This window comes from Triplophysa rosa, linkage group LG12 (genome assembly GCF_024868665.1).
Source record: "Triplophysa rosa linkage group LG12, Trosa_1v2, whole genome shotgun sequence".
NCBI lineage: Eukaryota > Metazoa > Chordata > Actinopteri > Cypriniformes > Nemacheilidae > Triplophysa > Triplophysa rosa.
In genome coordinates, this window is record NC_079901.1 from 11,313,047 (window position 1) to 11,329,101 (window position 16,055).

A 16,055-nucleotide genomic window follows, 5' to 3' on the forward strand; every position below is an offset into this window, starting at 1 on the left:
ATGGTAAACGTGCTTGAGAGTCATGGAATATTGTAGAACGTGCAGAAGCTCGTCTGGGGGAAAATCAAAACTGCTTTTTTTGGAATTGATGAGACACAGGAAGCTTGAGATAAACGTGAGGATGTTGGTAAAGAAAATGTATGTGCGCTGTAGGATAAGAGGGCGGTTTGTTAAACCACTCCGGAACAAGAACATATTCCCCTGTAGGGCAAGGGCACACCGAAACGTGATCTCATTAAACCATGTACAGAATAACTTTTCAGCTTTTTTATGATTTTTATTTTACTGTAGAGATTGCAGCATCATCTTTTTCTCTATAAAACCGCTGGCATACTACAATTCCAAAACTTTCACAGTATAGTGAACATAAAAAGTTCTTGCCCGATACACAAGAGGATGAGAAGGATTGGGATACAACATCAGCTTTGCAGCTCAACAAATAAAAAGACAAATTATACTAACAAGAAATATTAAATATAAGGCTGGTTGCATAAAAAATTATAAATATTATATCACGATGATAATATTTATTGATATAAGTAAGGGATAATCCACGGCTTGGTTTTTAATGCACTTCGCGGAGGCAACTACCCTCCGCTTCGGGTGGTTCTTCACCTCCACGTGGCGCATTAAAATCCTTTAATGCACGGCTAGCCGTGGATTATCCTGCTTATACCATGGTTATTTGCCAAGTTAAAGCTTTTATTGATGTTTACGGTGTCATTTTAGATCAAACAGGTGAAAATGACGGTTATTTTGTCAGTTAATTTTAAATGTAATCAAACTGACTGGAGCTACCCGTGCGTTAAAGGCTTTTAACGCACACCTTCCAGCCAATCAGAATCCAGCATTCAAACAGACCATGGTATAATTCAAAATGTATGATAAATATTTTTTGACATAAAAAATGTAAATATTTATTTAGTGTGTTGTAAGTGTGCTCAACTGCGTTTGTTGTACTGCATGCATTGTATAGGATTCAGTATAGGATGATCAAAATTTAATTCTATAATATGTCATTTATATATTTAAATGTCTTTTCCCATTAAAAAATGAAGTGTTTTAAAAATACATCAACACACAAAGGATTCGCTCAATTCAGACTAATGATACATTCCACACATTTATCTAAACCGAAGTGGTGAAATATTGGGGGAATAATGGAAGACAGCTGATTCAGCAGACGCTGTGAGATGCTGTGCAGGAACCTTGAACCGACCAATCACAGGCCTGACAACACAGTCGTTATCATCAATTCACCAGAGCAAAACAGAAAAACTACAGAAAAACACACACAACCTCCAAAGATCTTGAAAGACCTGCCCTATTTCCCTCTTTCACATTGAGTGTGTGTGTAAAGCGCGGTCACAACTGTCACAATGAGTGTTTGCGTAACACGGAAGACCTTGGGGATTGTGGGAAAGTTCCTGCACGTGACACATGAACACAAAAGACACGCACTCGACAAGTCGGGCTGACAGGTCGAAACAGCCTTGTCTTTCTGCGAGCTTTAGACAAGTTGAGACACATCCGATGCAAGTGAAACTGCCGTGTTAGCTTTACGTGTGTGTGAGCAGGAGACGGGAGAGAAAGTGAAGGCTACAACATCTATGAAAATAGCAAACAATATAATAATCGTCAAAGTACACTTGTGTGTACATGCATGTGACAAAAGCCGTGCTTCAGTGAATGAGGGAGAAACACATTCCACAAAAGCCGCATGCAAGAAAACCCCACTCCTTTTCACACACACAGACGTTGGTGACTGAATCTCACGTAGCCTGTAAAGTCTGATTCATATTTGACATTTAATGAAGGAAAAAATGAAAAAGCGAAAAAAATGAAACCTATTAGGCTATTTACATTGCATTGTGACATTACTTTCCTGAAGATAAAGCACATTTGTGTAATTAAACATTATGGCCCGGTTTCACAGACAAAGCTTAGCTTAAGCCAGGACTATGTCTTAGTTGAATTAAGATATTTATGTCGCTTTTATAAAAATGCCTTAGAAGAATACATTACTGGTGTGCATCTTGAGACAAAACAATGGCACCGATATATTTTAAGATATTTCACACATTCATTTTAGTCTGGGACTAGCCTAAAGCCTTGTCTGTGAAACCGGGCCTGTGACATTATTTGTTTTTATGCAAATTTGAACACATTGATTTTATGATTTTCATCATTCATTTAGGGTAATGACAATCACCACTGATGATAATAAGAGAGAATCACAAACAAATATAAAGGCAAAACATCCCAACACATTACAGTAATTAGAATGATGGAGTGCTAAATTGTATCACAATCCCAAAGCATATTTGTGAGAAAAAAAAAAACATACCGAGGACTTTATATGCACATAATTTAGAATTTCATGCAACAAGCCAATAAAATGGCAGTTTTATCTTGCCTTCTGTTTAGTAGTCTAAGAAGCCTATCCAAGACATGTTTATTTATTAATTTAGTTTTCCCTCCGTGTTTCGTGACAGGACAGATGGCTCTGGTGAAAAGACGAACAGATGAAAAATAGAAAAAGGAAGAAAAACCAGGAAGGAGGAAGGAGTCCAAATAAAAAATGTCCAGCTGTCCAGCACCGAGGGCCGAGGTAATGGTGTGCTGTAAAACATCACTTTGGGAAATTAAGCACAGAGTTGATTTACGATACGTCAGCTCCTTTAGTCCTGGTCAAATCCACTTGGAAAAGTACGAAGGAGTTTTTGCAGTTCAACCCGAAAGTCAAACAAACAAAACTACAAGCAAGGATTCTGGTAAAAGATTAAACCATGAAGTCATCTCTTCAAACAGTAAATCAAGCACATTTCTGACACAGGGACATTGTCTAAAATTGTGCAGGTTCACTTTGGTTCTGTTTATCTCTCATCTCGACTTCTGCACAGATGTTACTATTGTACCGCCAACGTATTTCACTCTAAAGGTTTGTATTTGCAGAAAAAGGCTTAAAACGTTCAAAGGTAGCATCTGTGAATAATGCCATTATACCATTATTTGAGGGCTCTTGTCATTGAGGAACACAAGAGGGAGAATGAGATTGGGCCACGACGCATGTCAGAAATGAAGCTGTGTACCCTGAGTGAGCACCATAACCCAACATGTCTGAATAATGTGCAATAACAACTAGCTTATGGCTCAGACACCTCACATTCATTTATGTGTGCCAGACAATTTCATAAACAGCATATTTTACCTCACAGAGATGCTACAGATAGTGGCACAGGTGTTTGACCTTACATGTAGCCACTGTGTGGCTTTGTCTTGTTGAGAGATGTGAAGCTGCATTAAAGTTTAATATTCATAGGAGAGGGAACGCAGGGCGAAGGGTCAAGCGAGAAAAAGTCCAGGGAAAAAGAGGGTCGGGTGCAACGCGAGTGAGAAACACTGAAGCAAGGGTTTGTGACGAAAATACATGAATTAAACCTCAAATAAGTGGTCCAATTGATTACAGCGTTTTAAGGAAACGGTGAGACAAACGGACTGAAATTTAAGTCGGTAAACGCTGATAATCTTCTCTAGCTTTCATATCTTATTTCAGCTTGGTTATGTTCCAATTTTGCACGCCGATATGAGGAAGTACAACGAAAATTTGGCAACGGGCAAGATTTATTTTGTCGCAGTATGATTTTTTTGAACTGCTATACTTGATTTTTGGTCCAAAAAAACAGAAGGGACAATTTACAAGGATAAAGGATTTGAAACAAAAAGAGAGAAAATAAAATCTAACCCAATTTTTTATTTTTAGACATGTAAAGGGGATAGTTCACCCCGAAATAAAGATTTTAAAACCTGTATATGACTCTTTCTTCTGTGAACACAAAATAAGATATCTTGAGAAATGTGGTTTTGTGTCCATACAATGGATGTCAATGGGGGCCAATGTTGTTTGGTTACCAACGTTCTTCAAAATATCTTCTTTTGTGTTCTGCTGAAGAAAGAAAGTCATACAGGTTTGGAATGACATTAGAGTGAGAAAATGAAAAAGAATTGTTTGGGTAAACTATCCCTTTAAAGTACAATCTCAAGAAAGGGTTAAACTCTCCTCAGAAAAACACCTTCTATCCTGCATCTGTATTAACTGTTAGCCAAGTTATTTTACTCGTTCATCTTTTCTAACACCAGGCTACAGTGAATCAATGGCTACACCTTATAAAGCAACTTTCTCTTTAAAGCCCATTACAGCACAAAAACTGCTTAAATTCCAATTATGAGTGTGACCGTGAAAGGGCCTGCGAGTGTGCGTTTGTTTATATACGTTTGTGCCCTTGTCCGTGGACACATAACCACAGACGTTGACATATGCAGATTGTTTAAAATGCTCTCAGGTTATGCTGTATTAACTGGTCTCAGGACAGCTCACATATGGCTGCTGTCTTCATTCAGACAGGTGAGAGTATCTGCTGGTGCGCTAGCCCGCTCACGCGAGGATAATTGCAGCAATATACCAATGAGTTTCATCTAAACAAAGCACTTAGCAGCTGTTTCACACCACAGAAAGGAAGCCAAAGCAATCTGCGGGATCTAATTGATTGTTCTTTTTCTGTTTAGCACACTAAAAAGAGAGCGAAATACAGAAAGGGCGTATAACACAACACACTTTGGGGTTTTCAGACCGGTTCGAAGCCATTTTTAACAGCAAGAGCGTGATCGCAGATGAATTATTAAGCGTAAATTGAGCTAGATCTCAGGGGTCTAGTGTGTACGCATTTAAACAGGCCCTGATGCATCATGGTTCATTATGTTCTTCCAAAAGCAACAGCAGAGTTCATAATCATGAACCTGCAGAAAGATAAAATGGTGTCCAGAAGAACATCAGTGTCTTACCAGCCATCATCTTCTGGGCCTCGTACGGCTCCATGTAACCGTCCTCTGTGGGCTTTTCTGTGACCGTCTGGGTGCCACCTCCCTGGTCCGCTGCATCGAAGGGGTCTGCATAGTCCTCTAGGATGGTGAGCTGAGGAATAAAAAGTGAGAAAACTGTAAGATTTACTTATGAAACTTTTCTACTGTTGCATTAAAGAAAAAAGAGTGCCGGAATGGTGAATGTACTGTATGCACAAATATTTCTAAAAAACAAAGCGCCATGTTGCTTGACAACGTCTTAAAATATTGTGCGTTATGCTCACACGCACTGTTCACGTGGAAGAGAATGTTTGACAAACAGCAAGCACTTATTGTTTTGACCTGCTGAAATAATGAATACCAAAATAAGAGACCTGTGTGACAAGACTCCATTTAAATAATTCAAATCAAATAAAAACCACAGCCGTTTTGGTTCAAGACGGAAAAAATGAATATCGTCGATGTCGTTCTGAAACCTGTCTAAATTCGCTGTTTCTCAGGAAATGAAAAAAAAGGGACTTTTTGTTTGTACGTGTTGTCTATGTTGACAAGCCTTTTAATACTTTTTAATGGTTTGATTTTTGCAAAACCCAGTGAGAAATATAAGTGACCTATAATAATGATTTACGGCCCCCCCCCAAAAAAATCACCAAATATGGCGATACAAGGTTTCAGAAAGACAGCAGCGATATACAGTATTAGTTAATAAAAGAATTAATTCCAAAATAAGAGACCTGTGTGAAAAGAACTCATTTCAATAATTCAATAAAAATCAGAAAAAACACAGCAGTTTTGGTTCAAGATGAAAAATATGAATATATTTGTTAATAAAATAATTAATACCAATACAAGAGACTCATTTAAATAAGTGAAATAAAATAAAAATAAAAAATTAACAGCAGTTTTAGTGCAAGACATAACTCATAAAAGTCAAATCTACTGTATAAAACAAAGTAAAATGACAATAAGGTGACAATTCTGCTTGTGAATTTATATTTGATTTGCTAATAACAAGTGCCACAAACAAAACATGAAATATCTGTAAAAAAAAAATTCAGGCGGTCAGGGGGTTGTGCTGTTCTGCTGGAACTACTAAAATAACATACAAAGAGAACAGGAGTATAAACTGTTCCTCTGCACAAAAACAGGCTTTAGCATGTAGACACATTTAATTGCAGGTCTGTTCTTCTCTTTCTCCAAAAGAGTATTTCACACACATGATGGTAATTATGTGCACATGACCAGTGCTCTGACATTTAGTCACCACCCTAAAACTGTTTCTCATATTGGAATTTTCTCTTGGCATCTCAAAGCTGTAATCAAACGCTCAGTGCTTCAAAATATGCTACAAATGTGGAGGAAGGATGTGACAAAACAATAAGCTCCTGTACAAGGAAGTGCTGAGCTGGAATACCAGCCATCCAACATAGTGTAAACCAAAAAAGAAAAAGATCCCGGTAATGCCAAGCATGAAATAGTGCATTGTCTTCTGCTGCACGAATGGCAACTCCAGTTCAAGAACTGTGATATGATATCACTTCATAGTCCTTCATAATTCATAAAACAATGAATGAATAATTTAATTTGGTATAATGGCAGCACTGTCTCCAGAATGAAATGAAACATGTTTGTAATTTTGCCCGCAGTGAGAGGGAAAGAGTTCAGTGAGATGGTGCCATCTGCTGCGCTGGGCCCTGACGGTGGTTTGGACTATGAATTTGGACAAAGCTTCGTATTCCTCTGGGGTAGAACGTCCATCGTACTGTAGGAGGAAGTCTGGACCCAAAAAAAAAAACAAGCGGGGCAGAAGCCAGATCGCATACTGATTCACTCACACACAAACTTCACTCATCACACATATTTTACATTCCTCGTAGGTCAGTGTGTGTTACAGAGATGGATCTTTATAATTGTTCTGTATGGTTTGTTGAGAGAATTACCATAACTGGAGAACTACAAATAGATCTGAGCTGATATTTCTCTGACAGATGGTAAATATTGTCACACTAATGAAACACCACAGCTAAATCTTCACTTCAAAACCCTTCAGAGCCACTGCAGGACACCGAATCCAGTCTATATTACATACCGCTGCCAAACTAATGCCAACGCTTTTAGGGTGTGTTCACATATGCCATGTTTGGTTCGATTAAAACGAACTCTGGTGCGATTGCTCTGTTAGTGCGGTTTATTTGTATAAGTGTGAACGCTGCCACCCGAACCCTGGTGCGCACCAAACAAGCGGGCCGAGACCGCTGAAAAGATGGGTCTCGGACCACTTTCAAACGAACTCTGGCGCGGTTCGATTGAAATATGAATGCAACGTGGACCAAAGGCATCGAACCGAACCAAAAAAAAAGGAAGTGATAACAATATATCAAGTGATTTGGTTATATAAAAGGAGTGTTGATCTGTGCTTGCGCATGTAACGGAGGAATTCCTGGTGCCGTTTTGACTGCTTTAAACACTTCATGAGGTCTTTGCGAGTTACCAGCTTATCATCAATCATAAAAGCTGTCCAATCATGTTGCGACTTTACACGTAAGCTGTTAGGTTCGATATCTTTAGGTTCGCTGTTAAATGCCAGTCTGAACGCTAAGCGAACCAGGACTAAACTATTATTATTTTGGTGCGGACCAAAAGAACCGAACTACAAATATGAATGCACCCTTAGTTGTTTTAACAATTTAGGAACCATATCGAAATTACATTTTAAAATTGACATATTTAAAAGCTCTCAAAAGGTTGTTCTTTCTGAGCTTTCTGAAATTTTACGTTTCAGTCAGGGTTTAGAAGCGCTGAAGTTGTATCATCATTTACAGTAACCAGCCTCATGTCAATCCAAACCCACATTGGCAGAAATGAGAGGCAGAATATCTGAGGAGACTTTCTTTCCCATACAATGAATGATTGATGATGCCAAGCTATAAGGACAAAAAAGGCATATTAAAAATATCATGTAAATTTAAAGGTCCAGTGTATGAAATTTAGCGGCATCTAGCGGTGAGGTTGCGAATTGCAACCAACGGCTCACTCCGCCCCTCCCCCCTTTTCGAAAAACTACGGTGGCTGATACAGAACAAAGATGTCATCACGTTTTCGCTTCTTTGCTGAAGGAGATGACATGTTTACTAAACGCACTCTGTAGAGCAGTTTGTCTGTTTACGGCTACTATAGAAACCATATGGTGAATTCCATGCAAGGGGACCCGTGGTGTATGTAGATAGAAATAGCTCATTCTAAGGTCATAAAAACATAAAACTTCATTATGTAAGGTCTTTATACACATAGCAAATTACACATTGGACCTTTAAAATACAGCAAAACTTTCATTAAAATAGATTTTCATTATTGTCTCTGCCCATGTTAAAAGTATTTATTTTCAATCGAGCCCTCAAAATTAAAATAAAGGACAATAGAAGAACAGAAATAAAATGTTAAAAGTAACCTGTATCAACCCTAAATGAAAATCTTTATCAATGTTCTGGAGACTGTCATACACGCCTTGCTCTACCTATAATTCTGCTTTATCTCCAGTAGCATCTGTTGTGCTGCCAGCAACTCAGAATGTAGCTGCCAGGCTTCTGACAGGCATTAAAGAACACAGATAATGGTTTACCAGTCTTGGCGTTTCTCCACTGGCTTCCAGTCCACTACAGAAGGTGCTACAGTTTGTTTTGAAGGCTTTACACAATGGTGTTCCATGGTCGATCACACCTCAAGGCCTCTCAGATCTTCCAGTCAAATGTTTATTGTGTCTGTCTCTCAGGGTGACTGTGCTTCTTCTGCTTCCACACCAAAGCCGGGAAAAATCCCCCTCTATACATCATATCTCGCACTGAGACTTATAAATCTCACCCCAACATTTACAAGTACAGTACACAAGCATATGAATGGCTTCAAAATGAACAGACAAATAAAAGCCAACAGAAACTACAGTTTTAACGTCCTAAGGGCTTTACTAAATCAAAATTAACTTAAACGGATTAAAACAAATCATTAATTAAATAGAAAAGCAAATATTGTGATTATTTAAAAAAAAAATCAAAACACGTTCTCTGCCTGCCATTGGTCACATAGACATGTAGTCCTGCCCTCAAATCACATTATTATTTTTTACACTTTTTGTGATGTGAACATAAATTGCTTACTCATAGTTGTGTCTAGTGATGCACGATATTGGATTTTTTCAGATATCCGATATGCCTATAATTTCCACCTCAATTAAGCCGATGCCGATATATGCTGTCTATCCACCGGGCGTTTTTACGCAGCTAAAAGCGCCAGGCGCTGGACAGCGTTTTTTCAACCAAGGTGCTTTGGTCATAATTATAAGCTGCATGGGAAATAAATAAGTGCCAGCACTGAGCCCGTGGAAAAAAACAAGGGGGCATAGCCCGGTCACTTCAGTGACTGTGCCTTTTCACATTTTAAAATTATGATAAACAAAATAATTTTAAAACATTTGGTGAATATTAATTAAAGAAGCAACAAGAGCAAAGGTGTCTTCGAAATGGAGACTACAAAACAGCAGTGTGCAGAGACGAAAGTATAAACTATAAATTTGACATCTTCCTTCGCTCAATGGCATGTCAATGGTATGAGAGAGCAAAAGAAAAAAACTTAAACATAATATTGACTCTCTCTCTCTCTCTCTCTCTCTCTCTCCCTCTCTGTGTGTGTGTGCGTGTGTGTGTGTGTGTAATTACAGGTTATTTCTTTGTGTGCTATGGGTTTGTGAAAGGGGACGATATGCAGCATAAACACCCTCCAGTTTATTTTCCTACCACAGATAAAGTTCCTCTGAAACATCACCGTTAATCAAAAACTGTTAATGGCACAATGACAGATGTTAGAAAGTACACTACAATTCAAAACATTCCTGAGATCAGATCTGAAAACTGCTATATTCACTCGCATCATCATTTCCAGTGTTTACAAAGTTAACCCAAACCACACTAAATTCTAACTGCAACTAAAACCAAAAACACATCACAGCATCACACACTGCATACTACTCTACTTTGCAGTATACAGTATGTATACAGTACATTGTATGTGCAATGTGTAGCAGAATCAGCAGGTTCACATACTTTACATTTTTAAGCACACACATATACAGTATATACACACATATATATATATACTGTATATATACAGTGAGGGAAATAATTATTTGATCCCCTGCTATATATATATATATATATATATATATATAATACTGTTTTATTCTGAACATGTCCAATATGCTTGGACTTTAGCATGTCATATGTGGACAGCATATAATGCATATAAATATAATGCGCCTGGAATATGATTGTACTGATGATTTTGATTTTGTGCCAGTCTTACCACAAAGCAACAACAAACAACCATCACAAAGAGAGAACGGAGATGGAGCGGATATATTTATCTCTCATCTCTTATGTGATGCCACTCAAATAGCACTTTCACGCTTGTTAATGTTGTGGTTTCAGCAGGGCTCTAAAACATGTCAAGGTCAGTCTGAGCCGAATGAGTCAACAGGCTCCAAATACACCATTATCTAACTTTGACAAAGCATTCATACCATTAAAACAAGTGTTCAAGTTGACCTTCCTCTTTTGAATTGAACTTTAAAAGAACTGAAGTAAAATAAACCTAGAGAGAAAGAAAAATGCATTTTTAATCCTTTTATCTTATACTGTAGCTGTGATGAGCCTGAAGAGAAAAGATACAAAATAACTTCTTTTGCAAACACATCACTCGCAAACTAAGACACTTTCTGGTGCAGCATCATCAACATGAGCAACAAATGACCTACAAAGTGATAATAGCAAATGAAAAAGGTCGAACGATGAATGTGCCGTCAGTACCACAGAGTGAACCTGCAGTATTTTGTTGAGTGTTTTATTTTTGAGGCAGTGCTGATTAAAGCTATTCTGTCCCTTATGAGTACAAACTCGATCATGTCCAGCTGCAATAAAAGCATATAAACTATACTTCATTGATAAAGAGGGCCATTTTAATCTTTAATCTAATCCTGCTAGGCCTATTTGAATTAGTTGAAAAGACTATTTCTGTCATTATGTTTGCTACAATATGTTAGGCTATCATTTATAGTATGCTGATCTGTGAAATAGTCATATTTTAATAACCTTAATATACGTGGAGCGTGCACCTAACACTAGGAAAATACAAATATCGGATGGGGACTCGTATCGGCAGATACTCAAAATAAAATGACTCGGATCGTGGGCACAAAAAGCGCGATCGGGACATCCACTGTGCACTACATTAGTGAAGAGTGCTAAAGAATCTCAGTGTTGATGATTTTCCACTAGAATTTGATGTGTTGGGTTGCAACTACCTCAATTTTTGTACTGCATTGACCCGCATTTGTATTCTTCAGTATGACATGATTTGTTCTTTTTGAGCTCCTTGGTACCCGAGATGTAAAAAAATTCTCAGAACTGACTCCCATCACCTGTAATGTTAAATGAATCTGTAGTAGTACGCATTCAGCTCTATGTACAATTAATACAGTATATAGACAACAAACTATGTTGTTCAAAACGTGTATAACTTAGTCTTCAAAAGATATTATGAGAAACGTGTTGGTTTTTTGAGCATACAATAGAAGTCAATGGAGGCAAATGTTGTTTGGTTAAAAAGATTCTTTAACATATTTTCTAATGTGTTCTGCAGAAGAGAGAACGTCATACAGGTTTGGCGTGATATGAGGGTGAGTAAATGACAGAATCTTCATTTTTGGGTGAACTGTCCCATGTCCCATGTAATTGAAGCTCACAGCCAGTAAAATTGTTTGTCTAAATTTGTATCCGAATGCTCTGCATAACAACTGATAAAAAACAGAACTGTGCACTCCTGGTGACTCATATTTGACAAAATATATTTTTAAGAGCAGCATTTAGTTACAACCCAAACACAGCAGAGGGTCTATAGTTTTCTGTAAATTGGTTCCAGTGCACCGAACAAGGTTCAGCTCACCTACTTATGTAACCATGGCGACAGTGGTGTGTATTGGTATGTGTTTTCATCTGTGTTCAGATATGTGAGGTATTCATTTAAATGAATGGGTAAAAGAGACAAATGCCCGTTGACCTCCAATGAAAAACAAAAGAATGACATGCATCTGTTGAACTGTTTCAGGCATGCACTGTGTTATTTCTGTGAGTGCTATAGTTGTTTGAATGAATGAACACGCCCCCACACATTTGACATCTGAGGTATGCAATTAAAGGTTACATTGTTTCCAGTAAGAAGCAACTAGCCTCTCCTAACCATTTAAAGAACCGTGTCCGTTTATCTGGTTGAAAAAACATGCTATTTGTTTTGTGATTGGGAATTTTGAATATGCGTGGGAAACATGTAACCCAGAATTTTAGACGCCACTCTGGTAGGCAAGGAATTATTTGTTGTGGAAAGCAAGGATTGAAAGGAATAGTTTATTCAAAAACAAAACTTCGAAAGACTGACATGTAAAAAAAGAATATTGTAATGTATTGTATGCGTTGGCATATCCCTGCTGATTACAAAACTATAGAAACCATCATAGAAATTCTATTGGTTTCCATTAAAGAGTAAATCATTTGTCATTTTTAAGGTCCTAGTTTGGTTTATGTAGTGTCCAATAACAAGTTTACGTACATACAGTACATGGTGTAAAAACACTTTAATTTTCTAATAATAGGCAGGTATTATTACCTTACTTCCTGACTGACTCTCAGATGATTGTTCCAAAATGTGAGTTTGGTTCCAAAATGAGATAACACCGTTTTAATATTTCTTTCAAAAATCATGTTTTTTTTTATTGTGCATTCCAATTAATATCAATCAAACTGCAGCTGAACATGATAACATAATAAAAAACATGATTTAAAAAAAAATCCATTTAGGAACCAAACTCTTCTCGGAAGACGCTTTTTCCAATAAAACCATTAGAAAATGTATTTTTGTAGTGTGTTTTGGGCATTTTTCCAATAGGATTAAACCCATCAATAGAATCCATCACATACCAGTAGACACCATTATAGTTTCCATTAAACAATACAACTCCTATTATAACCGTTAAATACGGTAAATTTTCTATTGAAAAAAAAATTCACCTTTTGTTTTCCACAGAAGAAAAAAATCATATGGGTTTGGAACAATGAGGTTTTGTACAGGATGACAGAATTTCCATTTTTGGGTGAACTATCACTTTAATAAATCTTGTTGGAAAAAGCAAAGGCATAGAAGTGTGTTGGAGATCATTGTCTGGGGACGCTTTTTGGTGGCAGTATTTTTGCTTGTTGCGGCCTTTAGGGAAATGCACTCATACGTCATTCATCATCGCTGCGCTCTGAAGATATTGTCACCTAACTGTCCAATCACAGTTATTTTCTGGCAATGTGGTAGGAAGAAAACCATACTGGTAAATCTGTGTCTGTCAATGAGCATAGAACAATTGATAGGATGTGAATTAATAACGGCAGTGCTGTCCTAAATTCGCTTTAGCATCAAGGCTGAAGTAATGCTCCTCTAGGGCTTGTGTTTACAATACAATGACTCAGTTTGTACTAATGTGAGTCCAGCAGGTCAGCTAAGGCAAACTGATCTGTGACCAGTTGTCTGAGACCACAATGGGAATAGGTTTGTTTTTGTGTGTAAGGGCTAATCTTAGATTGGCATGAAAGGGCACTCGCTAGTCTGCACCAGTGGACAAAAAAATGTTCATTTTAACACACTGGTCTAAAAAAACAAATTAAGCCCTGAGGTGCTCTACCATGGAGGGCACAAACAGAGAGAAAAAGAATAGGTATTTTTAGCCGTACCCTTAGAAAAAAGCACTAGCATCGCCGGAGACTACATAACTGTTTTTTTAGTCCATATAATTAGTCTGTTCTTTTCTACTTGCCCTGCGATAGTTAACTTTTTTCCTTGCAGTTAGAATGTCTCTCCAGTGGGAACATTACAGTCAAGGTGAGATGACTGCAGGGTCTTGTGGGAGAAATAAAAATACTCTTCTGATGCTTTTAGCTCGTGGAAATGCAGTTTAATAGCGTAATGTTGCAGTTTTAGTCGATCCTGATTTTATTTGACATAAGGCAAAACAAACATTACAGGCTTGTTAGTTGCTCTTTCAACTGCACTGAAAAAATCCTGTTTAATTTATAGTACAAACATGGTTTCTGTTGTTTAGTGTTCGATGCATTTTGGTATCTGGATATTTTACAGTTCATAAGTGTATCATTAACACACAATGACCAACACAGGGCAACAAACATGACACTAATGCAATAAACATTAAGAGTATTGTTATACGACTAAATTAACAGAACTTCTTAATTTACACAACTGATATCAACAAGAAAGAAACAGTGTAGTCAAATATACAGTATGTTTCTCACACTTTTAAAACATTTTTTTATAATGAACTACATGCTTTATAATGGTTTATAAAACGGTCAGTTCTGGTCCTTGATTCTGATTGGCTGAGCCGAGTTCTAAGCCGTTATAAAATACCCCAATATATAACGGCTGACCGCACCACATAGCCTAAATATCATTTTATTTACTTTATTTTATGAAACCTTGCTAAGCATATTGAATAACCGTTTTATAAAAGCAATAAGCCCCGCGAAGCAGTGGGTTACAGTGCATTTTATAACAGCTACGGGGTTTTAGGCACTCCGCTTTGCGTCGTGCCACAACGACCTTAGCTGTTATAAAATGCACTGTAACCCACTGCTTCGCGGGGCTTATTGCTTTATTATACCTTAATTACAATTAAAAGGCTGTCAATTGTAAATGTAGTTTAACATACAGTAAAATTATATGTTTATGCATTATATTTATTTTCACTGTATGTGCCGGGATAGTTCAGTTTACCTGGAGGTTTTTACTGTAGCATTTTTCCCATGGAAATGACTTATTTTTACGGTGTGGCCATAAAATTAAACTGCAGAGACTACACCAATTACACTGTAGTTTCAATTAAAAAGGTCCCGAATCCTCCATATGTATTTGAAAAGAAACCCAGCACAGTATTTTTATTATTATTTGTGAAATTTTTACAGATTGAATATATTTTGGTTGTAATTTCCACCAATACAATATACCTGGCGAATGGGTGAAAGACAGAGCAGTGTCTCAATCTCTGGCCAAACTCCATACTGCTGGAGAAAAGAGTCAATGCTTTTGCTTCAGGATTAAGGAAGTGCTCTCTTCCTGACAGGAAGTGTTTACTGCTCCCTGACAATCCCTTTCGTCTGGGCAAGTCTGATCTTGCTCCTTGAAATAGACAGGGAGTGGTTTACACACCTCTAGCATCTTACCACACAGGTGATAAAGCTAAAACTGAATCTAAGTCTTTTGTTGCATCTGTTCCTCAGTAATGCAGATGAAGTGCTTTACTATGCTTTTGTCCCACAACTAAATGTAAAATTCGCTGGAATTACCAGGTTGGATCATGGGCCGTAGACACTGGGAGGATGGTTACATCACAGCGAGTTTAGGGTGGACGCCTGTGCTGGTAGTGCAGTGAACGCTGGAAAGCCCCGTGCCGTAGCTCCATTTGGGTGGATGTGGGTCTCCACCCTTCTCTTCTAGTTCGTGGTACGCTAAGGTCGGACACGTACCAGCCTCCCTTCTCTCATTTTTCTCAAGGGGCCAACTGAGGTCGCAGCGTTTCCGCCTGTAATCAAGAGATCCGCAGGCTGACCTCACTCACTTTGTGTGGCCCGTGCTTGCTTTCCTGTATCATATCCAGAAAAATCATGTTGCTTATTGAGTTTGAATAGAGCGGAGTAAGTGGCCGAGACTCACAGTAAAAGTCCGGATGTTATTTTATAACATATAAATATATAACATCCTAATTCCTCCTAAATACTCATATTCCTGTAATGTATGAAAATTGTGTATTATAACAGTATTAATACTGTATTGAAAATGGTCCTGTCTGAGTACAGTTTTTTAAAACGACATAAATTAAATCTTTAAATTAAAGAAATTAAAATGCTTAACATTATGCTTTTGGTCTACATTACAGTATTTTAAATATCATGTTATAATATCATCATTACAGTAGGCAGCAGAAGTGGTTTGCAAAGAAAATAATATCACAGTGCCACAGACCAAAGCATTTCTTCTATGATACCAATATAAATATGTACACGCATGCACGGTATATTCTTTACTTATATAGATATATA

General features: G+C 37.6%; 1 protein-coding gene across 5 annotated transcripts in view; it reads right to left on the reverse strand.

Moving 5' to 3' along the window:
* Nucleotides 1-16,055, reverse strand: part of zgc:158464 (uncharacterized protein LOC791139 homolog) — a 104,391-nt gene that overhangs the window by 75,598 nt on the left and 12,738 nt on the right. For all 5 annotated transcript variants that reach the window (XM_057347580.1, XM_057347582.1, XM_057347579.1 and 2 more), the window contains exon 2: nt 4,843-4,972. In XM_057347580.1, coding sequence (XP_057203563.1) covers nt 4,843-4,972 — 130 coding nt within the window. The remainder of the gene's footprint in view (nt 1-4,842; nt 4,973-16,055) is intronic.